The sequence below is a fragment of the Ovis aries genome, chromosome 9 (assembly GCF_016772045.2).
Source record: "Ovis aries strain OAR_USU_Benz2616 breed Rambouillet chromosome 9, ARS-UI_Ramb_v3.0, whole genome shotgun sequence".
NCBI classification, from domain to species: domain Eukaryota; kingdom Metazoa; phylum Chordata; class Mammalia; order Artiodactyla; family Bovidae; genus Ovis; species Ovis aries.
In genome coordinates, this window is record NC_056062.1 from 3,559,273 (window position 1) to 3,586,002 (window position 26,730).

Genomic DNA, 26,730 nt, shown 5'->3' on the forward strand with positions numbered 1-26,730 from the left:
GTCCGTGCTCCTTATTAATTTTCTGTCTAGAGAAAGTGGGGTTTTAAAGTTCCCCACTATTATTCTCTTACTGCTGATTTCTCTGTTTATATTTGTTAGTATTTGCCTTACATATTGAGGTACTCCTATGTTGGGTGCATATATATTTATAATTGTTATATCTTTTTCTTGGATTGAACACTTGATCATTATGATGTGTCCTTATTTGTCTCTTAGAACATTCTTTGCTTTAAAGTCTATTTTGTCTGATGTAAGTATTGTTACTCCAGCTTTCTTATGAATTCGCTGTGTGTGGAATACCGTCTCCCATCCCCTTACATTCAGTCTGTAAGTCTGTGGTGGGTCTCGTGTAGACAACACATCTATGGGTCTTATTTCTGTATCTACCCAGCCAGTCTATGTCTTTTGGTGGTGTCTTTAATCCATTTACATTTAAGGCAATTATTAAGGCAATATGTATGATCCCAGAGGTCTCTTAGGCTGTCTTCATTTCTTTTCATTCTTTTTTCTACATTCTGTTTTGCAGCAGTGATTTCCACCATTCTATCTTCCAGGTCACTAATCCGTTCTTTTGCCTCAGTTATTCTGCTATTAATTCCTTCTACTGTATTGTTCATTTCTGTTTGTTTGTTCTTTTGTTTTTCTAGGCTTTTGGTAAACATTTATTTCATCTTCTCAATCTTTGCCCACCATTCTTTTTCTGAGATCCTGGATCATCTTCATTATAATTATTCTGAATTTTTTTTAAGAATTTTCAGAACTATTCTGAATTCATCTAAGACCAATAAATCAATATATTGAGATAAAAGAAAACTCCTTGAGAAATATAATTTACCAAAATTGATTGAAAAATAAATAAAATGTAGCATTCCCACTAATACTATAACATCTAAATCTAATCATAATGAAATTGAAGACCAGATTGAAGACTGGTCTAAAAATTACTGGCTAAAGTTGTGAAAGGCGAAGAAAATAAAAGGAAGAGTGAAGATTAAGTGAGTCTGAAGAGTTTAAGGGGATGTGATAACTGATTGCAATGTGTGACCCTGAGACTGATCCTGGTAAAGGTTGTCACACAGGGTTGTTATTAAGACAACTGACCAGATTTAAAAATGAATCATGTAGTAGGTATCAGTATTTCAGTACAGTTCAGTTACTCAGTTGTGCCTGACTCTTTGCGACCCTATGGACTGCAGCACACCAGGCCTCCCTGTCCATCACCAATTCCCAGAGATTGCTCAAACTCATGTTTATCGAGTTGGTGATGCCATCTAATCATCTCATCTTCTGTTGTCCCCTTCTCTTCCTATCTTCAGTCTTTCCCAGTATCAGGGTCTTTTCCAGTGAGTCAGTTCTTCACACCAGGTGGTCAAAGTACTGGAGTTTCAGCTTCAGCATTAGTCCTTCCAATGAATATTCAGGACTGATTTCCTTTAGGATTGACTGGTTGCATCCCCTTGCAGTCCAGGGACTCTCAAGAGTCTTCTTCAACACAGTTCAAAAGTATCAATTCTTCAGTGCTCAGCTTCTTTTTATAGTCCAACTCTCACATCCATACATGACTACTGGGAAAACCATAGCTTTGACTTGATGGACCTTTGTTGGCAAAGTAATGTCTCTGCTTTTTAATATGCTGTCTTTAACAGGTTGGTCTAGCTTTTCTTCTAACGAGCAAGTGTCTTTTAATTTCATGGCCGCAGTCAGAATCTGCAGTGATTTTGGAGTCCCCCCCCCCCCTCCCCCAAATAAAGTCTCTCACTGTTTCCAATGTTTCCCCATCTATTTGTCATGAAGTGATGGGACTGGATACCATGATCTTCGCTTTTTGAATGTTGAGTTTTAAGCCAGCTTTTTCACTCTCCTCTTTAACTTTCATCAAGAGGCTCTTTAGTTCTTCAGTTTCTACCATAATGGTGGTGTCATCTGTGTATATGAGATTATTCATATTTCTCTTGGCAGTCTTGATACCAGCTTGTGCTTCATCCAGTCCAGCATTTTACATGATGTACTGTGCATATAAGTTAAATAAGCAGGGTAACAGTATACAGCCTTGACATACTCCTTTCCTAATTTGGAACCAGTCTGCTGTTCCATGTCTGGTTCTAACTGTTACTTCTTGACCTGCATACGGGTATCTCAGGAGGCAGGTAAGGTGGTCTGGTATTCCCATCTGTTTAAGAATTTTCTACAGTTTGTTGTGATCCACACACGTTAAAGGCTTTGGTGTAATCAATAAAGCAGAAGTAGATGTTTTTCTGGAACTCCGTTGCTTTTTCGATGATCCAGCGGATGTTAGCAATTTGATCTCTGGTTCCTCTGCCTTTTCTAAAACCAGCTTGAACATCTGGAAGTTCACAGTTCACTTACTGTTAAAGCTTGGCTGGGAGAATTTTGAGCATTACTTTGCTAGAGTGTGAGATGAGTGTAATTGTGCGGTAGTTTGAACATTATTTGGCATTGCTTTTCTTTGGGATTGGAATGAAAACTGACCTTTTCCAGTCCCGTGGCCACTGCTGAGTCTTCCAAATTTGCTAGCATATTGAGTGTAGCACTTTAACAGCATCATCTTGTAGGATTTGAAATAGCTCAACTGGAATTCCATTACCTCCACTAGGTTTGTTCATAGTGATGCTTCCTAAGGCCCACTTGACTTTGCGTTCAAGGATGTCTGGCTCTAGGTGAGTGACCACACTGTCATGGTTATTTGGGTCATTTAAGATGTTTTTTGTATAGTTCTTCTGTGTATTCTTGCCACCTCTTCTTAATCTCTTCTGCCTCTGTTAGGTCCCTGCCTTTAGGTTTCTGCCCTTTATTGAGCCCATCTTTGCATGAAATTTTCCCTTGGTATCTCTGATTTCCTTGAAGAGATCTCTAGTCCTTCCTTTTCTATTGTTTTCCTCTATTTCTTTGCACTGAGGAAGGCATTCCTATCTCTCCCTGCTATTATTTGAAATTCTGCATTCAAATGGGTTTATTTTTCTTTTTCTCCTTTGCCTTTAGCTTCAGTATTAAATGTCTTAAAGTTGATCACTGTACTGTGGTTAAGTAAGAGGATATCTTTGTTTTTAGTCAATATGCCCTGAAGTATTTAAGGAAAAACGAGTATAATGTCTATAACTACCAAATGGCCCAGGAAAAAAAAAAAAAAAACAACGTGTGTGTGTGTATATTTATATGGGTGCTGCATCTGTCTAGTCAAGGCTATGGTTTTTCCTGTGGTCATGCATGGATGTGAGAGTTGGACTGTGAAGAAGGCAGAGTGCCGAAGAATTGATGCTTTTGAACTGTGGGTTGGAGAAAACTCTTGAGAGTCCCTTGGACTGCAAGGAGATCCAACCAGTCCATTCTGAAGCAGATAGCCCTGGGATTTCTTTGGAAAGAATGATGCTGAAGCTGAAGCTCCAGTACTTTGGCCACCTCATGAGAAGAGTTGACTCATTGGAAAAGACTCTGATGCTGGGAGGGATTGGGGGCAGGAGGAGAAGGGGACGACAGAGGATGAGATGGCTGGATGGCATCATGGACTCAATGGACCTGAGTCTAAGTGAACTCCGGGAGTTGGTGATGGACAGGGAGGCCTGGCATGCTGCGATTCATGGGGTCGCAAAGAGTTGGACACGACTGAGTGACTGAACTGAACTGTGCTGTGCTTAGTTGCTCAGTCGTGTCTGACTCTTTGGGACCCCATAGCTGTACCCCACCAGCTCCTTTGTCCATGGAGATTCTCTATGGAAGAATACTGGAATGGGTTGCCATGCCCTCCTCCAGAGGGATCTTCCCAGCCTAGGGATTGAACCCAGGTCTTCTACATTGAGGTGGATTCTTTACCACCTGGGCCACCAAGAAAGCTCCAGAATACTGGAGTGGGTAGCCTTTTCCTTCTCAAAGGGAATTTCCTGACCCAGGAATCTAACTAGGGTCTCCAGAATTGCAGAAGAATTCTTTACCAGTTGAGCGACTGGGAATGTGTATCTATTGACAAAAAGAAGGAATGATGAAGCAAATGTGCCAAAATGGTAACTTGTGATTTTGACTAAGAATATAAGGGAGTAAGTTGTACTACTTCTGCAATACTTCTGATAGTTCTCTACTATATTTTAGAAACTTTATGATTTTGCCTTTCATGTCTGTTTTTAGTCCATCTGGAACTGAATTTTATATAATACAGTTATATAATACCCAATTGTCCCAATATCATTTATTGATAATGTCATATCTTCCTTGCTGATCTGTACATATTATGTCCAAATACAGGTGTATCTCTGTCTGGCTTTTCTCCTGTGTTCCACCGACAAATTAAGGCCTCTACTTCATCAAAAGACACCATGAAGATAGTGGAAAAGATCATGAAATGAGAAAAGATTTATAAAACATTCAACAAAGATCAGTACTTAGAATACACAGAAAACTATTATAAATCAAGAAGAAAAAGAAAACTAATCTGACAGAAAAATGGGCAGCCAGTTTGGACACGTACTTCACAAACAGGAAATCTACACAGCCAACAGTCATAGAGAATGGTACTCAAGTCATCAAAAAATAGAAATAAAACCAAAATGATATACCATTTTACATCCATCTTATGAAAGTTTAAAAGTCTGCCAATATCAAGAACTGGGGAGGAGGTGGAGTAAGAACTTTCATTATGGTGCTTGTGGGAGTGGAAATAAGCACCACTTTGGAAACCAGGGTAGCATTATATAATAGAATTGAGATTATTTGTACCTTATGACACAGCAATGTCTTTCATAGGTAAATACATCACAGAAACTGTTATGACAGGAAATATGTATAAGAATATTCACAGCAGCTTGGTTTACAGTATCTACAAATCTGAAATAATCCAAACACTTATCAACAGTAAAATGGACAAATTGTAGGTATATTCAAATGGAAACATATTATAGCAATGAAAATGAGCAAGCTACAGCTACTAACAACAAAAAAATAGATTAATCTCCAAAACAAAATCTCAACTGAAAGAAGCAATATACAAAAGAATACACACTGTATGAATTCATTTATGTAGAATTCAGTAATATAGGCTGAACAACTAAAAGAGAAAGAAGGAACTTACTGAGAAGGATGGCGATTCCTTGTAAATGTCATAAAGGGGTAGAAATTGGAACAAATACATAGAACACATCTGTGGTATTGACAATATTCTATTTCTTGATCTGGGTGATCATTAAAAGGGTATGTACTTTTAACCACTTGTTAAAATGTGCATGTTTTATGAACTTTGCTGATTTTGATTATATATTGTGCTTTATGTAGTAGCTCAGATGGTAAAGAACCCACCTGCCAGCAGGAGACCCCGGTTTGATCCCTGGTTTGGGAAGATCCCTTGGAGAAAGGAATGGCAACTCACTCCAGTGTTCCTGCCTAGGGAATTCCATGGAGGGACCATGGGGTCACAAAGAGTTGGACACAACTGAGCGACTAACACTTTCACTTGTGCTTTATAGTTAAGAAAAGAAAAACCAGAAAAGAAAAGAAAATACACATGATGTTTTGTGGAACTAATTCAGGAAAATTAGTGTGCATACAGAGTACCTAAGGAGATAAGGCTAAAAAGACAGAGATTTAACACCTTGAAGCCTCTTGACACAATGAAAAATTGTACAAAATTTTCTGCATAGTGTCCATACCAGACCTATAACAACCCCCATGTCTAGATTACTCCCTCAAGCCTGCAAAGTTCATAATATATATCTCTAAATGAGGTGAAGGAAGGAGAGAGGAAAGGAGGGAGTATGAGGTTTGGAGAGAGATATTCTGTCTATTCTGAGATGGCTTTTTAGTTCTGGTTTCTTTTTCTTAAGAGATCTGGTAATAATTCCTGTTCCTGGATTCCAAGAGCTATCCTTTATTGTATATTTTATTTCATATAGGTGGTATCTGTTAGTATCAAGGGTTATAACTGAGATAGGTCATATATTCAACTGTATTCTTCTATTCTTAACTTTAGGAATCAAACAATAACACAGTGATAGATGTCTCTTTTCTCATTTAGGAACATATTAGATAAAAATCAGCATTTTTATTCATAAGAAATTTCTAAATATAAATGACAATACTCATTAAAATGTTCTAAATCACTTATTTTTATAACTTACCCTCAGAGTATGGTGCTCTTGTGCTAGTAATAGTCTTAGTTCCTCATGTAGTGTTATAACTTCCAGAAATTGTCCCCATAAAGCCATTAAAAGTGAGCAAAGTTGTGCAAGATTCATATTTATAAGTTCTGCCAGTTCATCAGGATTTTCTATTTTCTGAAATGACAAGAAAAAAAAAAACTGCTCTCTGAGAATTACCATAACACATATATTACCGAGAGTATTAATACAAAGGCAAATTTTTTCGTTTTAAAATATGTACATCTGTGCCCGCTTGCATGTGTGTGTAGAGAGAGACTAACTGACCAATGGCTTTTTTCCTATCTTGATAGTAACTTGGTAGTTACATTTTAGACAACTTAACCAATATTTCAATATCTGAAATATCAGATATATTCTAAAGTTACAAATCAGGATTCTATAGAACATGATCAAATTCAAACACTAAAACTAGGAATTTTAAGCACAACAAATCCTGATCAAAGTTATAAAATTTTTGAAAGACTGTGAAATCTTAAAATATGATTTATTTTCAATCAGTTAAGTAATTCAAAGGTCACGTGCTCCTCAGAAAGGATTGAGATTCTCGCTAAAACTGCTCTTCCTTCACATCTCTGCTCCTAGATTTTATTTTGCTCACAGAAACCCTTTCCCAGAGTTGTAAAATACTTCTTTCTTCTTTTCTAACAATTCATGCATCCAGTATTTATTGAGCACATTTTACATGCTAGGGGGCTACACTGTACAGACACCAAGATTAATATGAAAAGATCACAGTCTAATGAGGAGAGAAAAGTGGGTAAACAAATATATATTATATGTATATATATTATGAATGTTTAAATAGTGATATTAAGTTGTTCTGTTTATTTAAATATTCATCTTAATTGATGACAGAAATTAAGAGTACTGAATGAAATGTAGAATTTTCTTGAAGGCTTTTAGTTTTCTTCAATTGAAAAAGTAAGAACTTCTGAACAAAGAATAACAAAGACTATAAAGCAGAATGATGTTTCTCATAAGGACGTTTTGTCCACTAAGGCAGCAGTCAGTTTCTACGCAGACAGAATCTTGATGCAAAAATCTGTCTTTAATTATTAGTTAACATCAGGAAATCTACTTTAAATATATACATGGGTGCTGATTTCACTTTCCTACCGTAAATATGGGGAAGTCATGTATTCAGATTGAAGTTAACAGCCACAGCTCATCTCCACCTGCACACCAACCACCACTATATCTGTGTCTCTGGATCAAGTATCCCTGATGTCTAGACCCAACAACTATTGGACAACTGGGCTTGGACAATTCACCATGTCCCCAATTATACTCATATATGCACCAGTCCCCTTCTAAAAAACAAATGAAACCCCTAAATGTTGCTCATCATATATGATACTCTCAGGCTTCCCTGGTGGCTCAGAGGTTAAAGCGTCCACCTGCAATGCAGGAGACCTGGGTTTGATCCCTGGGTCGGGAAGATTCCCTGGAGAAGGAAATGGCAACCCACTCCAGTATTTTTGCCTGGAGAATCCCATCGACGGAGGAGCCTGGTGGACTATAGGCCATGGCGTCGCAGAGTTGGACACGACTGAGCGACTTCACTTTCACTTTCACTTTTGTTTATACAGACCCCTTTCCAAAGTCTGAAATTCAGCAGGCTTTTCTTCCCTGACCCAAACCACACTTCAATTTATCTTCTTAACTCAGAGAACACATAAAACAAAAACTCAGCAAAATAAGTAAGAAGGGGAGGGATCACGTCTTATTCACTTGTGTGACTGGTAACCAGTACACAGTAGTCACTCAATAGATATGTACCAAACGAATGAATGAATGAATGAATGAATAAGGAATTACAGGCTTCAGATAAGGAAAAAGTCCCCAGAATACAAGGAGAAATTCAGAAAATACCGACAAATTCCAGAATTACAGAATGGAAGCTAACGAGTCAACAGATGATAAATATTGACTCAACACAGAGAGAAATTCTACAGAAGGGTTTTGCCTCAGAGATGATGTATAAATATTATTAGAAATAAAGCTACCAAGTTTTTTATGTCTCTTAACACATAGAAGATTAAAATGGAGTATAAATAAGCTGAAACCTGTAGTATGGTTTCAAGAATGAGTTTAATGAAGTTAGGAAAAGAAGACTAGAGTAAGTATTTGACAGTAATTAAAGAGTACTGTGTAAGGCAAGCAATACTACAGCTGGTATAATCTACACACAAGTAAAAATAATTCCCCCCAGAAAGCAAGGCTGTCTAGATACCCTGTATTTATTAACTGTATTTCTCAGGGAGTATGGCATCAAGTTTCTGAGAAAGGATTTTTGGTATTTTCATTATTGGGAAAAGCATCCTATAAACAAATTACTCCTTTGGTTTATATAACTCTTCATGATAAGTGTCAAAATATAAATAATAATCCTTTTTTATATTAAAAAGAAAACTGGAATTAAGTTTGACAAGATTTTTATATATATAAATGTAGGAATAATAAGACATTTATACTTCTATACTATTTTTTAAATAAATTCATTATTTTGTTTTATATAGATGTATACCTTTTCATAGCATTCATTGACCTTTTTTGATTGAAAAAAAATAAAGTTCATTTTAGTATACAGTCTTCAATTATTTTCAGTTACAGAGAGGAAAAAACCAAAATCATATTTTTATGCCATTTTCACTGAATAACACAGTATGAGTATTTTCCTACAACATCAAATATTTGTTGAAAGCATCACTTTTAAGGTTGCACAATGTTTTTATGAGTGTCCCATGATTTGTTTAACCACTGTCTTATTGTTGGGTATTTACTTAGGTTAATGTTTTACAATATCACCAATTATGTTACACATGAATTTCTGATTGTTTATTTGGTATAAATTGAGAAGGAATATTTTTTATGGCGTTGGATACACACTGCCAAATTCATCTCTGAAAAAGATCTGCAAGGTATGGGAATCTGTATCTCACCATAACTCAACAAAGATTATATTGTTATTAAAAAAAAAATCACAGTCATGCAGAACACCAGCTGACAGAGGACAGGAGTACCTGACCAGCGGAAAAGAATATATAGAACCATGCAAAACTTGGTAGTACAAAGGGACTACCAGGAAAAACAGGAGTGTTAGTATGACTAGACCTGCCCTCAGCAGGTGAGGGAACTGAAGCAGGGGTCCAACCCCACATCGGGGCCATTGTCTGAGTCAGAAGAGAAGCATTTAAGGCTGAGAGTGAAACAGCTGATCAGTGGCATCCTAAATGGAATGAGAATCAGACAGTCCTTGCCATAGCCATACATACCCTGGACAGGGACACTGGTCCCCTGGAAGGTGAAGTGGCTGGGAGCTGGGATTTAGGGATTGCAGAACAATCCAGGGAGAGGGCTGCTGTGGACTGCAGAGAGACGGATTGAGGGGTTGTGAGGGTGGAGATCGTGGTGGGAAATGCCTGTGGAGGAAAGCCAGGCAGCCATGGAAGCAAGGAGATAATGCTGAGTCAGCATAGGGGGTGGAGCCATCACCATAGCCTCTCTCTCCCCACATGCCAGCAACAGCAGCTGAACAGTAGAGAGGTGGGCCCATCAAATGCCTGATGCACTGAACTACCGAGCAGGACCCCACCCAGGGTGCTCCTTTAAGTGCCTGATGCACCAACCTATAGAGTAGGACCACAGCAAGGGGGGCCCCTCTATGTGACTGAATGGGCAGAGCTACAGAGAAAGACTGGCCAAAGAGGCCCTCTGATTGCCAGCTACAGGAGGCTCGATAAAAGACTCTGATCAGGCCATAACTCCTGCAGTGGAGGCAGTCCGTGTTCCTGGAAACTTTGCACCGCCAGGGTCCCCGCAAACCAAGCAGGTGTGCCACCTTCATGCTCAACCTTCATTGGGGCATAGCTGCCACAGATAAAAGAAGTCTTGCATCTACACACACAGGGTTGCTTTGGTTGTGTCCAACTATTTGTGACCCTGTGGACTGTAGCCTGCCAGGCTTCTCTCTCACGGGGTTCTCTCCAGGCATGAATACTGGAGCGTATCAGCCAAATACAGGTTGCCATACCCTTCCAGACCACTATATTTCCTGCTGCCCTAGCTGCCAACTCCTGAGTACCTGGTGCTGCCAGGGCCCCTGTGACCCAAGCAGCTGCACGATTTCTGCACCTGGCCCTCACTGGGGCAGACCCAAGTCCTCCAGAGCAGCCTCAGGAGCAAACCCCAGTGGACAATTCAGTGGCTATCATCAAAAAGTCTACAAACAATAGATGCTGGAGAGGGTATGGAGAAAAGGGAACACTCTTGTACTGTTGGTGGGGATGTAAACTGATACAGCTACTATGGGAGAAGGTATGGAGATTCCATAAAAAACTAGGAATAAAACCACATGACCCAGCAATCACACTCCTAGGCATATATCCTGAGGAAACCAAAACTGAAAGAGACACATGTATCCCACTGTTTATTGTAGCACTATTTACAATAGTTAGAACATGGAAGCAACCTAGATGTCCATCAACAGACGAATGGATAAAGAAGTTGTTGTCCATATACACAATGGAATATTACTCAGCCATGAAAAGGAACACATTTGAGTCAGTTCTAATGAGATGGATGAACCTAAAACCTATTATACAGAGTGAAGTAAGTCAGAAAGAGAAAGATAAATATCATATTCTAACGCATATATAGAGAATCTAGAAAAATGGTACTGAAAAATTCATTTACAGGGTACCAGTGGAGAAACAGACAATTAGAATAGACACCAGGAGAGGGGAGGAGAGGGTGAGAAGTATGGAAAGAGTAACATGGAAACTTACATTACCATATGTAAAACAGATGGCCAATGGGAATTTGCCATATGACTCAGGAAACTCAAACAGGGGCTCTATATCAATCTAGCGGGGTAGAATGGGGAGGGAGATTGGGGGGGAGGTTCAAAAGGGAGAGATATATGTATACCTATGGCTAATCTATGTTGAGGTTTGACAGAAAACAACAAAATTCTTAAAGCAATTATCCTTCAATTAAAAAAAAAAATCACAGCCAATCTGATAGGTTAAAAATCATGTCAGAATATTTAAATTTTTGTTTTATAATTAAAATTTTTCACATACTTATTAGCATTTTATAACTGGATAACTGGGTGTCTAAGCTATATTAATACTAAAAATGAGATATTACAGGATTTTTTTTGCTGATTTATAAGACCTGTTTAAATATTATTCCATCATCTGTCTACTCTATCTACCCTAGTTTATATTACACTTAAATACTGAAATTAAGAGTACATAAAATTCATTAGTAATATCTGAGTACATATGTATTTTTTAAAACTTAATATAGATGGAAATAGAGTAAAGAACAAATATTATCCTTTAAGGCCTCATTCTTCATGGTATTCCTTTCTGTATTATTACTTATAGTTGAAATGTGTATATGTGTATGTATCCTTTCAAATATTTTATATGCAATCTAATCACATAAACATGATCAAATATTTACATAGCTTTTCTAACATATGAAAATCGTATTCATATTTTTCTCCAATTTATTTTTTCAATTAATATATCCTAAAGAGGTTTTCAGCATGGAAACAGTACCCTGCATCATAAAGGAATATATATTTCTTGAGTTAAAAAATCCATGTCAGTGTACAGAGATTCACCTGATTCTTTTAAATGGTTACATGGTAGTTGATAACGCTTTATATTTGTTTGTTGAAATGAACTGGCACTTTTTGTGGTATACATTTCTAAATAAAAACTATTTTGTGGCAGAGCATGTGAGTGGTTTTGGAACAGATGATGAACTGACCTAAAAAATGTACCATTTCTACCCTCACCAACAGCCTATGCAGACACTAGTTTCCTCACCACCTTACCAACAATGGAGATTAGCAATCACTTTCATTTCTGCAAATTTCATGGTTAAAAAAGCCCACTTTATTGCTTAAATCTACATCTCCTTGGTCTTCAGTAAGAATGAGTGTCACCTAGGCAGCAAATTTGTTCTAAGAACTGCATTTTGTACATTGCCTCTGTGTGTACCCCTTTTTCCCAGGGGTGATACATAAAAGTTCTTTATATATTTTCAGTATCATTTGTCAGTTTCAGGTACTGCAAATATTTTGTTCCAGTCTATTGCTTCCTTTCAATTTTATATTTTATTTTGTTTTAAAGAAGTTTTAAATCATTAATATACTGTTTACTGTTGCCCTGAAGAAGTTTATCTCATAGTCCAAGGATAGATTGCTTATATATACATGTATACATATATTTGTCTTACAGATTTTTTTGACATTTAACTCTTCAAGTCCATTTAGAATTTGCTTCTATAACATGTTATTTTACCATACTACTATGTAACTGAATGTTCATGAAATTTTATCACTCATTTCTTACACATATTTAACGACTGTTCCAGTGCTATTTAGTTCCATTGATTTGTCTTTCTGTTCTTTTAGAGAAATCCTACTCTATTTCCATTACTGTAGTTTTTAAATGTATTTCAGCATCCACTTGGGCAAGTCCCTCTATATTATTATTTTTTTCAAAAGTTTTTCTTAGTCATTCTTACCTTTCTTCAAGTGATCTTTAAAGTAAGTTTAATTTTGAAGTTTCCAACAGGATTTTGAATACAGATGCATTAATATCATTAACTTGTGAAAAACTGGGTAGCTGTCAATGACCTTTTCATCTGGGAGTATCATATGTTTATTCACTCAAATTTCCTTTAAGGTCAGTGAATAAGTCAGTAGATTTTTTCTACATTTATCACAAACATTATTTCTAAAATCCTTTGGGACAACTATTATAGTGAAATTAGTGATTTTTTTTTAAGAAGACACTTAGCTTACTTAAACCGTGGGGAAAGTTTCTAGAACGGGATATGAAAGTGTCTCATCTATGTATAATTTTACAAGGAGAAGGTAAATACCTTTTTCAAAAGGGTCAAGTTCTCATTTATATTTACATACAGAAATATATCCCAAAACATTTTAAATGGTAAAAAAAAAAAAGAAATATATCCTAAAGTCAAATATGTATTTTTGTTTGATTCATGTCTCTGATATCTCCCACTAACATAGCTAAACAACAGTGAAATACACAGGGCTCCTCAAATAGTCAAAACATTTAGTTCCATGGGGAAGAAAAGGAAAAACAAAGATCTATTCAATTTAATTGCAAGAATGAACTGGTAGAAAAATAGCCCAAGAGAAATTCATTTCTTGAAATTTTAAAATAAATTTCCATTTCTAAACAATATCATTTTATAAAAGTATGTAAATTTGGGCAATGCTTAAAAAAATTTGTCCAGAATGTTTTTGAGTTAACTAACAGGAGGAAAAAGCACACTTCTGATCAGTTAATTGTCTCTGCTATTTCATTTATATGCAGAATATCCAGAATATCCAAGTATCTATGGGCAATTTATCTTTAACAAAGAAGGTAAAAATATACAAAGGAGAAAAGACAGTCTCTTCAATAAGGGGTCCTGGGAAAACAGGTTAACTATGTGAAAAAGAATGAAATTAGAACACTTCTCAACACCATACACAAAAATGAACTCAAAATAGATTAAAGACCTAAATGTAAGACCAGAAACTATAAACCTCTTTGAGGAAAACACAGGCAGAACTCTCTTTGACATAAATCTTTGACAGCAGGACCCTTATAAGATCCACCTCCTAGAGTAATGGAAATAAAAATAAAAGTATACAAGTGGGACCTAGCTTTTGCACAATTAAGGAAACTATAGCAAGGTGAAAAAGACAACCCTCAGAATGGCAGAAAATAACGGCAAATGAAACATGTGACAAAGGGTTAATCTCCAAAATACACGAGCGGCTCAAGTGGCTCAATACCACACACACACAAAAAACCCAATCAAAAAGTGAGCGAAAGACCTAACCAGACATTTCTCTAAAGACATACATATGGGTAATAAACACATGATAAGATGCTCAACATCACATATTACTAGAGAAATGCAAATCAAATCTACAATGAAGTATCACCTCACACAGGTCAGAATGGCCATCATCAAAAAAGTCTACAGACAATAAATGCTGGAGAGGGTGTGGAGAAAAGGGAACTCTCTTACACCGTTGGTGGGAATGCAAACTGATACAGCCACTATGGAGAAGAGTATGGGAGATTCCTTTAAAAACTAGGACTACAACTGCCATATGACCCAGTAATCCTACTACTGGACATATACCCTGAGGAAACCATAACTGAAAAAGACACATGTATCCCAGTGTTCACTGCAGCACTATTTACAATACTAAACCTGGATGTCCATCGACAGATGAATGGATAAAGAAGTTGTGGTACATGTACACAATGGAATATTGCTCAGCTATAAAAAGGAATGCATTTGAGTCGGTTCTAATGAAGGGGATGAACCAAGAGCCTATTATACAGAATGAAGTAAGTCAGAAAGAGAAAGACAAATATTGTATATTAATACATATATATGGCAAATCCCATGGACGGGGGAGCCTGTCCCATGGGGTTGCTAAGAGTCGGACACGACTGAGTGACTTCACTTTCACTTTTCACTTTTATGCACTGGAGAAGGAAATGGCAACCCACTCCAATGTTCTTGCCTGGAGAATCCCAGGGACGGGACAGCCTGGTGGGCTGCCATCTCTGGGGTCGCACAGAGTCAGACACAACTGAAGCAACCTAGCAGCAGCAGCAGCAGCATGGACTCTAAAAAGATAGTGCTAGGCGGTCCTAAGATGGCGGAGGAATAGGATGGGAAGACCACTTTCTCCCTCACAAATTCCTCAAAAGAACATTTCAACGCTGAGCAAACTCCACAAAACAACTTCTGTAGGCTGGCAGAGGACATCAGGCAACCAGAAAAGCAGACCATTGTCTTCAAAAACAGGTAGGAAAAAATATAAAAGATGAAAAAGGAGACAAAGGAGGTGGGGAGGGAGCCCCGTCCCAGGAAGGGAAGCCCATCCCGGGAAGGGAATTTTAAGAAGAGAGGTTTCCAAACACCAGGAAACACTCTCCCTGCCGAGTCTGTGGCGAGCCTTGGAAACACAGAGGGCAACATAACAGGAAGGGGAAAATAAATAAATAATTAAAACCAAGAGATTACAAGCCCAACAGTAACTCCCCCAGCGGAAAAGCAGCACAGACGCCTGCATCCGCCACTAGCAAGTGGGGGTAGGGCAGGGACGCACGGGAGGCGTGGGCTGCAGTGCTTTGTAAGAATCAGGCAGGAACGCCCCACACGCAACCAGAACGATCTAACTTGGGCTAGCAAACCAGACTGTGGGATAGCTACCACGAGAAAAGCTCGAACATAAGACACCGCCAGGACCGAGCACAGAACAAAGGAAGGAATGGAAAAAGCCGGCTGCAGACCATCCCCCGCCGGGGACAGGCATCCAGAGCTGTAAGGACTAGAAAGGGGCAATTGCAGACCCGGAGAGACTTTACTTAACAAACTGCAAACAGGCTTCTTTACTAAGACTTCTGGGGGTGCTGGACAGTCACCATCTGCCTCACAAGGGGCGCCAGCGGTCCACCCAGAAAACTGAGCAGCAGAGGCAGAAAAGGCGACAAGTCGCAGCGATCGTGCTCGCCAAACTCCTGAGCTACTCGGACCCGGGAAGGGCACAAAACGCAGTCCCAGCCGAATCTGTGCTTCTGAGGGCTACCTGAGCGCCGAACCTGAGCAGCTTAGACCGGGGAAGTGCATGCAGCCTAGGGCTGGCCTCAGACGGTTCCCGGCTGAGCATCGTAGAGCCGGAGGGGACTGTATGCGCAAGAAGGGACAGGTCCAGCGGGGCTGAGACACTGTGTGCACATGAAAGCGCTATTTGTTTGCAGCATCCCCCCTCCCCACAGTGCGACTGAACTAGTGAGCCTAAAAAGCCAGCATAAAGAAGAAGTTAAACAGAGGGAACTGCCTTGGAAGTGACCCCACACTGCCCACAACATCAGAGAAGGGCTAGATATATTTTTACTATTTTTAAAATCATTCCTTTATTTTTTGTTGTTCTAATTTTTTTTAATAGTTAAGTCTTCTATTTCTCCTCTAATTTTTATTTCTATAACCTATTATTACTATTCAAAAAAAAAGACTCTTTTTTTTTTTTTTTTAAAGGCAAACACCATATATAGTCTTTGGGTGGGTATTGGTTTTTTTTTTCTTTTCTTTTTTTTCCTTTTTCCCTATTTCCTTCTGCTTCTTTTCCTTAATATTGTATTTTTGAAAATCCAACATCTACTCTAGATTTTTAATCTTTGCTCTTTGGTTTTTGTTGTCAATTTTGTACATTTAAAAACCCAAACTTCATTACCCAATTTTACCTGAGAGCGAGATTACTGGCTTGACCACTCTCTCCTCCTTTGGACTCTCCTTTTTCTCCACCAGGTGTCCTCTGTCTCTTTTCTCCCCCATCTCTTCTCTATCCAACTCTGTGAATCTCTGTGTGTTCCAGACGGTGGAGAACACCTAAGGAACTTGTTACTGGCAGGATTTGTCTCTCTCCTTCTCATTCCTCTCTCTTATCCTTCTGACCACCTCTGTCTACTTCCTCCCTCTCCTCTTCCCTGTATAATTCCGTAAATACCTCTGAGCGGTCCAGACTATGGAGCGCACATAAGGAAGTGACTACTGGCTAGCTTGCTCTCTCCTCTTTTGATCTCACTGCATCTCATTCCAGTCACCCCTAACTACCCCCTCCCTCTTCTCTTCTCCTTGTAACTCAGTGAACCTCTCTGAGTGTCCCTCCATGTGGAGAAACTTTTCATCTTTAACCTAGATGTTTTATCATCGGTGCTGTACAGATGGAGAAGTCTAGAGGCTACTGTAAAAATAAAACTGAAAACCAGAAGCAGGAGGCTTAAGTCCAAAGCCTGAAAACATCAGAGAACTCCTGAATTCAGGGAACATTAAGCAACAGGAGCTCATCAAATGCCTCCATACCTACACTGAAACCAAGCTCCACCCAAGGACCAACAAGTTCCAGAACAAGACATACCACGCAAATTCTCCAGCAACACATGAACACATCCCTGAGCTTCAATATACAGGCAGCTCAACGTTACTCCAAAACCTTTGACGTCTCATAACCCATCACTGGTCACTCCACTGCACTCCAGAGAGAAGAAACCCAGCTCCACCCACCAGAACTCCAACACAAGCCTCCCTAACCAGGAAACCTAGACAAGCCACTGATATAACTCCACCCACAGTGAGGAAGCTCCATAATAAAGAGAACTCCACAAATTACCAGAATATTAAAAGGCCACCCCAAACGCAGCAATATAATCAAGATTAAGAGACAGAGGAATACTCAGCAGGTAAAGGAACAGGAGAGTTGCCCACCAAACCAAACAAAAGAGGAAGAAGTAGGGAATCTACCTGAGAAGGAATTCCGAATATTGATAGTGAAAATGATCCAAAATCTTGAAATCAAAATGGAATCACAGATAAACAGCCTAGAGACAAGGAATGAGAAGATGCAAGAAAGGTTTAACAAGGACCTAGAAGAAATAAAAAAGAGTCAATATATAATGAATAATGCAATAAATGAGATCAGAAACACTCTGGAGGCAACAAATAGTAGAATAACGGAGGCAGAAGATAGGATTAGTGAAATAGAAGATAGAATGGTAGAAATAAATGAATCAGAGAGGAAACAAGAAAAACGAATTAAAAGAAATGAGGACAATCTCAGAGACCTCCAGGACGATATGAAATGCTCCAACATTCGAATTATAGGAGTCCCAGAAGAAGAAGACAAAAAGAAAGACCATGAGAAAATCCTTGAGGAGATAATAGTTGAAACCTTCCCTAAAATGGGGAAGGAAATAATCACCCAAGTCCAAGAAACCCAGAGAGTTTCAAATAGGATAAACCCAAGGCGAAACACCCCAAGACACATATTAATCAAATTAACAAAGATCAAACACAAAGAACAAATATTAAAAGCAGCAAGGGAAAAACAACAAATAACACACAAGGGGATTCCCGTAAGGATAACAGCTGATCTTTCAATAGGAACTCTCAGGCCAGGAGGGAATGGCAAGACATACTTAAAGTGATGAAAGACAATAACCTACAGCCTAGATTACTGTACCCAGCAAGGATCTCATTCAAATACGAAGGAGAAATCAAAAGCTTTACAGACAAGCAAAAGCTGAGAGAATTCAGCACCACCAAACCAGCTCTCCAACAAATTCTAAAGGATATTCTCTAGACAGGAAACACAAAAGGGTGTATAAACCCGAACCCAAAACAATAAAGTAAATGATAACGGGATCATACTTATCAATAATTACCTTAAACGTAAATGGGTTGAATGCCCCAACCAAAAGGCAAAGACTGGCTGAATGGATACAAAAACAAGACCCCTCTATATGCTGCTTACAAGAGACCCACCTCAAAACAAGGGACACATACAGACTGAAAGTGAAGGGCTGGAAAAAGATATACCATGCAAATAGAGACCAAAAGAAAGCAGGAGTGGCAATACTCATATCCGATATAATAGACTTTAAAACAAAGGCTGTGAAAAGAGAGAAAGAAGGCCACTACATAATGATCAAAGGATCAATCCAAGAAGAAGATATAACAATTATAAATATATATGCACCCAATATAGGAGCACCGCAATATGTAAGACAAATGCTAACAAGTATGAAAGGGGAGATCAACATTAACACAATAATAGTGGGAGACTTTAATACCTCACTCACACCTATGGACAGATCACCTAAACAGAAAATGAACAAAGAAACGCAAACTTTAAATGATACATTAGACCAGTTAGACCTAATTGACATCTATGGGACATTTCACCCCAAAACAATGAATTTCACCTTTTTCTCAAGTGCTCATGGAACATTCTCCAGGATAGATCACTTCCTGGGCCATAAATCTAAACTTGATGAATTCAAAAAAACTGAAATCATTCCAAGCATCTTTTCTGACCATAATGCATTAAGATTAGATCTCAATTACAGGAGAAAAACTACTAAAAATTCCAACATATGGTGGTTGAACAACACACTTCTGAATAACCAACAAATCACAGAAGAAATCAAAAAAGAAATCAAAATATGCATAGAAACTAATGAAAATGAAAACACAACAACCCAAAACCTGTGGGACACTATAAAAGCAGTGCTAAGAGGAAAGTTCATAGCAATACAGGCATACCTCAAGAAACAAGAAAAAAGTCACATAAATAACCTAACTCTACACCTAAAGCAACTAGAAAAGGAAGAATTGGAGAACCCCAGAGTTAGTAGAAGGAAAGAAATCTTAAAAATTAGGGCAGAAATAAATGCAAAAGAAACAAAAGAGACCATAGCAAAAATCAACAAAGCCAAAACCTGGTTCTTTGAAAGGATAAATAAAATTGACAAACCATTAGCCAGACTCATCAAGAAGCAAAGAGAGAAAAATCAAATCAATAAAATTAGAAATGAAAATGGAGAGATCACAACAGACAACACAGAAATACAAAGGATCATAAGAGACTACTATCAGCAGTTATATGCCAACAAAATGGACAACGTGGAAGAAATGGACAAATTCTTAGAAAAGTACAATTTTCCAAAACTGAACCAGGAAGAAATAGAAAATCTTAACAGACCCATCACAAGCACGGAAATTGAAACTGTAATCAGAAATCTTCCAGCAAACAAAAGCCCAGGTCCAGACGGCTTCACAGCTGAATTCTACCAAAAATTTTGAGAAGAGCTAACACCTATCCTACTCAAACTCTTCCAGAAAATTGCTGAGGAAGGTAAACTTCCAAACTCATTCTATGAGGCCACCATCACCCTAATACGAAAACCTAACAAAGATACTACAAAAAAGAAAACTACAGGCCAATATCACTGATGAACATAGATGCAAAAATCCTCAACAAAATTCTAGCAATCAGAATCCAACAACACATTAAAAAGATCATACATCATGACCAAGTGGGCTTTATCCCAGGGATGCAAGGATTCTTCAATATCCACAAATCAATCAATGTAATTCAACACATTAACAAATTGAAAAATAAAAGCCATATGATTATCTCAATAGATGCAGAAAAGGCCTTTGACAAAATTCAACATCCATTTATGATAAAAACTCTCCAGAAAGCAGGAATAGAAGGAACATACCTCAACATAATAAAAGCTACCTATGACAAACCCACAGCAAACAGTATCCTCAATGGTGAAAAATTGAAAGCATTTCCCCTAAAGTCAGGAACAAGACAAGGGTGCACACTTTCACCACTACTCTTCAACATAGTTCTGGAAGTTTTGGCCACAGCAATCAGAGCAGAAAAAGAAATAAAAGGAATCCAAATTGGAAAAGAAGAAGTAAAACTTTCACTGTTTGCAGATGACATGATCCTCTACAGAGAAAACCCTAAAGACTCCACCAGAAAATTACTAGAGCTCATCAACGAATATAGTAAAGTTGCAGGATATAAAATCAACACACAGAAATCCCTTGCATTCCTATACACGAATAATGAGAAAGTAGAAAAAGAAATTAAGGAAACAATTCCATTCACCATTGCAACGAAAGAATAAAATACTTAGGACTATATCTACCTAAAGAAACTAAAGACCTATATATAGAAAACTATAAAACACTGATGAAAGAAATCAAAGAGGACACTAATAGATGGAGAAATATACCATGTTCATGGATCAGAAGAATCAATATAGTGAAAATGAGTATACTACCCAAAGCAATTTACAAATTCAATGCAATCCCTATCAAGCTACCAGCCATATTTTTCACAGAACTAGAACAAATAATTTCAAGATTTGTATGGAAATACAAAAACCTCGAATTGCCAAAGCAATCTTGAGAAAGAAGAATGGAACTGGAGGAATCAACTTGCCTGACTTCAGACTCTACTACAAAGCCACAGTCATCAAGACAGTATGGTATTGGCACAAAGACAGAAATATAGATCAATGGAACAAAATAGAAAGCCCAGAGACAAATCCACACACACATGGTCACCTTATCTTTGACAAAGGAGGCAAGAATATACAATGGAGTAAAGACAATCTCTTTAACAAGTGGTGCTGGGAAAACTGGTCAACCACTTGTAAAAGCATGAAACTAGATCACTTTCTAACACTGTACACAAAAATAAACTCAAAATGGATTAAAGATCTAAACATAAGACCAGAAACTATAAAACTCCTAGAGGAGAATATAGGCAAAACACTCTCAGACGTAAATCACAGCAGGATCCTCTATGATCCACCTCCCAGAATACTGGAAATAAAAGCAAAAATAAACAAATGGGATCTAATTAAAATTAAAAGCTTCTACACAACAAAGGAAAATATAAGCAAGGTGAAAAGACAGCCTTCTGAATGGGAGAAAATAATAGCAAATGAAGCAACTGACAAACAACTAATCTCAAAAATATACAAGCAACTTATGCAGCTCAATTCCAGAAAAATAAACGACCCAATCAAAAAATGGGCCAAAGAACTAAATAGACATTTCTCCAAAGAAGACATACGGATGGCTAACAAACACATGAAAAGATGCTCAACATCACTCATTATTAGAGAAATGCAAATCAAAACCACAATGAGGTACCACTTCACACCAGTCAGAATGGCTGCAATCCAAAAATCTGCAAGCAATAAATGCTGGAGAGGGTGTGGAGAAAAGGGAACCCTCCTACACTGTTGGTGGGAATGCAAACTAGTACAGCCACTTTGGAGAACAGTATGGAAATTCCTTAAAAAATTGCAAATAGAACTATCTTATGACCCAGCAATCCCACTGTTGGGCATACACACCAAGGAAACCAGAACTGAAAGAGACACATGTACCCCAATGTTCATCGCAGCACTGTTTATAATAGCCAGGACACGGAAACAACCTAGATGTCCATCAGCAGATGAATGGATAAGAAAGCTGTGGTACATATACACAATGGAGTATTACTCAGCCATTAAAAAGAATACATTTGAGTCAGTTCTGATGAGATGGATGAAACTGGAGCCAATTATACAGAGTGAAGTAAGCCAGAAAGAAAAACACCAATACAGTATACTAACACATATATATGGAATTTAGAAAGAGGGCAATGATGACCCTGTATGCAAGACAGTAAAAAGACACAGATGTGTATAACGGACTTTTGGACTCAGAGGGAGAGGGAGAGGGAGAGGGTGGGATGATTTGGGAGAATGGCATTGTAACATGGATACTATCATGTAAGAAACAAATCGCCAGTCTAGGTTCAATACAGGATACAGGATGCTTGCGGCTGGTGCACTGGGATGACCCAGAGAGATGATATGGGGAGGGAGGTGGGAGGGGGGTTCATGTTTGGGAACGCATGTACACCCGTGGTGGATTCATGTCAATGCATGGCAAAACCAATACAGTATTGTAAAGTAAAATAAAGTAAAAATAAAAATTAAAAAACAAATAAAAAGATAGTGCTGATGACTCTATTTGCAGGGCAACAAGGGAGAAGCAGACATAAAGGACACACTTTTGGACACAGCGAGGGAAGGAGAGGGTGCGGTGATTTACGAGAGTAGCACTGAAACATATACATTGCCATATGTTAAACAGACAGCCAGTGGGAATTTGCTGTATGACTTGGAGAAGGCAGTGGCACCCCACTCCAGTACTCTTGCCTGGAGAATCCCATGGATGGAGGAGCCTGGTGGGCTGCAGTCCATGGGGTCGCTAAGAATCGGACACGACTGAGTGACTTCACTTTCACTTTTCACTTTCCTACAATGGAGAAGGAAGTGGCAACCCACTCCAGTGTTCTTGCCCGGAGAATCCCAGGGACTAAGGAGCCTGGTGGGCTGCCGTCCATGGGGTCGCACAGAGTTGGACATGACTGAAGCGACTTAGCAGCAGCAGCAGCAGGGAACCCAAAGCCTGTGCTCTGTGACAACAAGACAGGTGGGGTGGAGAGCAAGGTGGGAGGAAGGTTCAAGAGGAGGGGACACATGTATACCCATGGCTGATTTATGCTGATGTATGGGAGAAACCATCACAATATTGCAAAGCAATTATCCTCCAATTAAAAATAAAATAAAAATTTTTTAAAAAGATTCTAATCAATAATGATTAGGAAAAAGATAATTTAACTTCACACTCAAGTCAAATGTTGTTTGATCAACTAAGTTGTGTTTCTACCTAGAATCAACAATTTTACCTTTGCATTTGAGAAAGGAAAAATAATTTTCAATAAAGTATTTAAAAAGGAAACAGAATCCATTCAAATAATTTGGTAATGTGAATTTTAAAAATCCAAATACCTTAACTTCTTCACATAATTCAGTAAGTCGAGCTTCTACATCCATTTCCTCTGAAAGGAGTAAACAGTAATTAAAGTAAGTATTTCAATGTTATATATCTGAAAATTATTTTTGAAATTTTATAAGTAAATTACTTTTAAAAATCTAGGAGGTTACAAAATATCTGGACTATATTAGATGAATTGAATTTCAATGTAATATATTTCCATAAATACATTAAACAGGTAATGTGATGATTATTAAATTATATGTTCAGATTACCGGCATACCTCAAAAATACTGTGGTTCAGGTCCAGAACACTACAATTGGGCAAATACTGCAATAAAGCCAGCAACATGAATTTTTTGGTTTTTCAGTGCATATAAAAGTTATGTTTACACTATACTGTAGTATATTAAGTATACAACAGCATTATGTCTAAAAAAACAATGTATATACTTTCATTAAAAAATACTGTATTGATAAAAAAAAAAGTGCCAACCATCATCTGAGCCTTCAATGAGTTGTAATTTTTTTGGTAATAGTTATATAAAAAAAAAATCACTGATCACAGATCACCATAATATAAGGATAATAATGAAAAAGCTTGAAATATTGGGAGAACTACCAAAATGTGACACAGAGACACAAAATGGTGCCAACAGACTTGCGTGGGACAAGGTTGCCATATATCTTCAATTTGTAAAACCACAGTATCCTGAAGCGCAATAAAGTGAAGTATGCCTGTATTAAATTAAGAGTCAAACACTGTCAAGAAGTACTGACTACAGGCCTCAAGTAACCAGCACAACTGCATCATGGAAAAGATAAAACATATAACTAAAGTTTTACTGTATTTCACATATTAAAAATTCTAGTAATCTTAGTATTTTGTATTACATATACACATACTTTACCTTTTATAAAAGCTATTTCTAAAAAGTTCAAGTCAAAATAATAAAAACATACCTGGAATATAAGCTACTGAATGAAAATGAATGACAAAATTCTTTTCAACAAAAATGTAAGTTTATATCTTAGTTCAATAAATTTAGTTTCCTATAAGGCAGTCTAAAACCAAGGCCATTTTTTTCTATATAATCTTGATTTATATTTAATGTATGCTATAACCATTTACACAGAGGGGATGCAGATCAACTTACAATTAAAATGGTAATATTTACAAAGGAATACAGAAACCAACAGAATAGAATCAGTTATTTTTTGCAGGGAAAAGATTTTGCTAACGCCTAAAATATCACGTTTAGATACACTTACTTTTATCTGAAATCAAACTAAAATGAGTTTTTCTGGGACAACTCTAACAGCATAGTTACCAACACACAAGATTCCATAATCTTGCTGCTAGAGTGACTTTAATTGATCATTTTCACTCAAAGACAAGAAAACATTTTTGTGGTATCTTTGAATTCATTCCTCAGCTCACTTATCTCATAAGGTATACTAAATATTTACTTCTTGATAAAAGAATGGTAAACATTTAAATTTGATAAAATAAGCAGTTACACTGCTGAGAAAAAAAACAAACTATGATCTGAACAATAAATACTCCACTGATAACTAAAACCCGTAGGATACAAATGTTATATAATTCACAAAATATATATAAATAACCACTGATAACTAAAGAAATTTGCTTCAATTTCACAAATCATTTCACTATCAGATAAATCAGTGGCTTCTAATGTTATGTTAAAAAAAAAAATCTGCGACAGACCCTGTGTTAAAATCGTAACTTTCATATGCCAACATCTATTTTCATATCACTCATGATGTTTTCCTGAGATGGAAGAAAATCAGCAAAATTGATCTCAGTAGGTTACATATCCTATTAATGTTTTAAAAATGAGCATAAACTTTGTAGAGTTTGATACACTTTCGTCACCTTTACATACCAGAGCTTAAATGCAGAAACTGGTCTATGCATTATGATTCTTGAGAGCTACTTCAATGCAAACACCTTAAGGGATGCTTAAATGTAAAACTTAACTTCAAAATCTTTGGGTTGAAATGACTTAAAAAATAATTTAGGATTTTAACTGAGTTTAATTTTTTTTAATGCCTATATACCTATTTATATAATTTTCTAGAGATTTACATAAATTTCTAGAATAACAAAGGTTATTAATTTCTAACTTTTTTTTTTTTTTTGCCATGTCATGTAGCTTGTGGGATCTCAGTTTTTCCACCAGGTTTTGAACTCAGGCCATGACAGTGAAAGCCCAGAATCTTAGCCAGTAGGCCACCAGGGAACTCCCTACAAACTTTTTAAACTTGGCTCCTCTTGCTAATCCAAGATGGCAACCTAGAACACATCCTTCCATATTTTCAAATATACACATATATAAGATCTGGAGTTACTGTTTTATAAAAATGGGCTGTATTTTACAAACTTTCTGCATGATATCTCAGTAGTATTTCATACAAATCTGATATGCAGCTCTAAAACACTTTTTAAAAAATGGCTATATAATATTCCTTGGTGTAAGGACCTCATAATATTCTTCACACTCTATTCTTTGCTGAATGATGGACATTTATCTGTGTTTTCAGTGTTTTGTCACTAAGAATACTGTGATGAACATGCATGGACAAATACCATTACAAAGTAGTAATCCTTTCTATGCTACAAAAAACTAGTACTCCTTTCTATGAACAAAAGTGCAACTGCTAGAGGTCAAAGGGTAAATGTATCTTAAATTTATTTTCTAAATTTATTTACCCACTCATCTATTCATTCATTCAATAAATATCCTAATACAATGTCAGGAATGAAGGATAAAAGATATACACATATTTTTAGAAGAATTATTTAACTAAGTTCATTATGTTTTAGTTTTGAATCAAGTTTTTTCCTATCCAACCAAAAACTGGGCCCTTCTTTATAGAGAACTTATTAAATGAGCAGCATTTTAAAAAATCATTTAGAATGCTCACATGTAAACTGATAGGCTGGCAATGCAACAGGAAATGAGTAGTACAATTTTTTGCTAAAGAGAACACTAAAATATGTCATAAATGACCATAATTTCATACCATGAGTTCTTTAACTTTATACTTAAGTTACTTAATGAGAGGATTAAATTATGTTCCAAGACAATGATCATAAATAAATCTTCAACTTTTCTTTATTCCTTCCTGGTAAGTTTCTAGCTTAACAATTTTAATGAAAACTGACCCAATGGAAATATTTCTGAGCTAATTTTCATCTGAGAAATGTGGAGAAATATTTTGGCTTCTTAATTTCCTTTTGTCCATACTTTTGAAAACTGAGAGACAAATGCTGTGATTT

At 37.2% G+C, this 26,730-nt stretch overlaps 1 protein-coding gene across 11 annotated transcripts in view; it reads right to left on the bottom strand.

The window, feature by feature from the left end:
* FAM135A (family with sequence similarity 135 member A) overlaps positions 1-26,730 on the bottom strand; it is a 159,736-nt gene that overhangs the window by 49,434 nt on the left and 83,572 nt on the right. For all 11 annotated transcript variants that reach the window (XM_042253845.2, XM_042253843.2, XM_042253844.2 and 8 more), the window contains 2 exons: positions 23,438-23,487; positions 6,120-6,275 (listed from right to left, as the gene is read on the bottom strand). In XM_042253845.2, the coding sequence (XP_042109779.1) occupies positions 6,120-6,275; positions 23,438-23,487 (206 nt within the window). The remainder of the gene's footprint in view (positions 1-6,119; positions 6,276-23,437; positions 23,488-26,730) is intronic.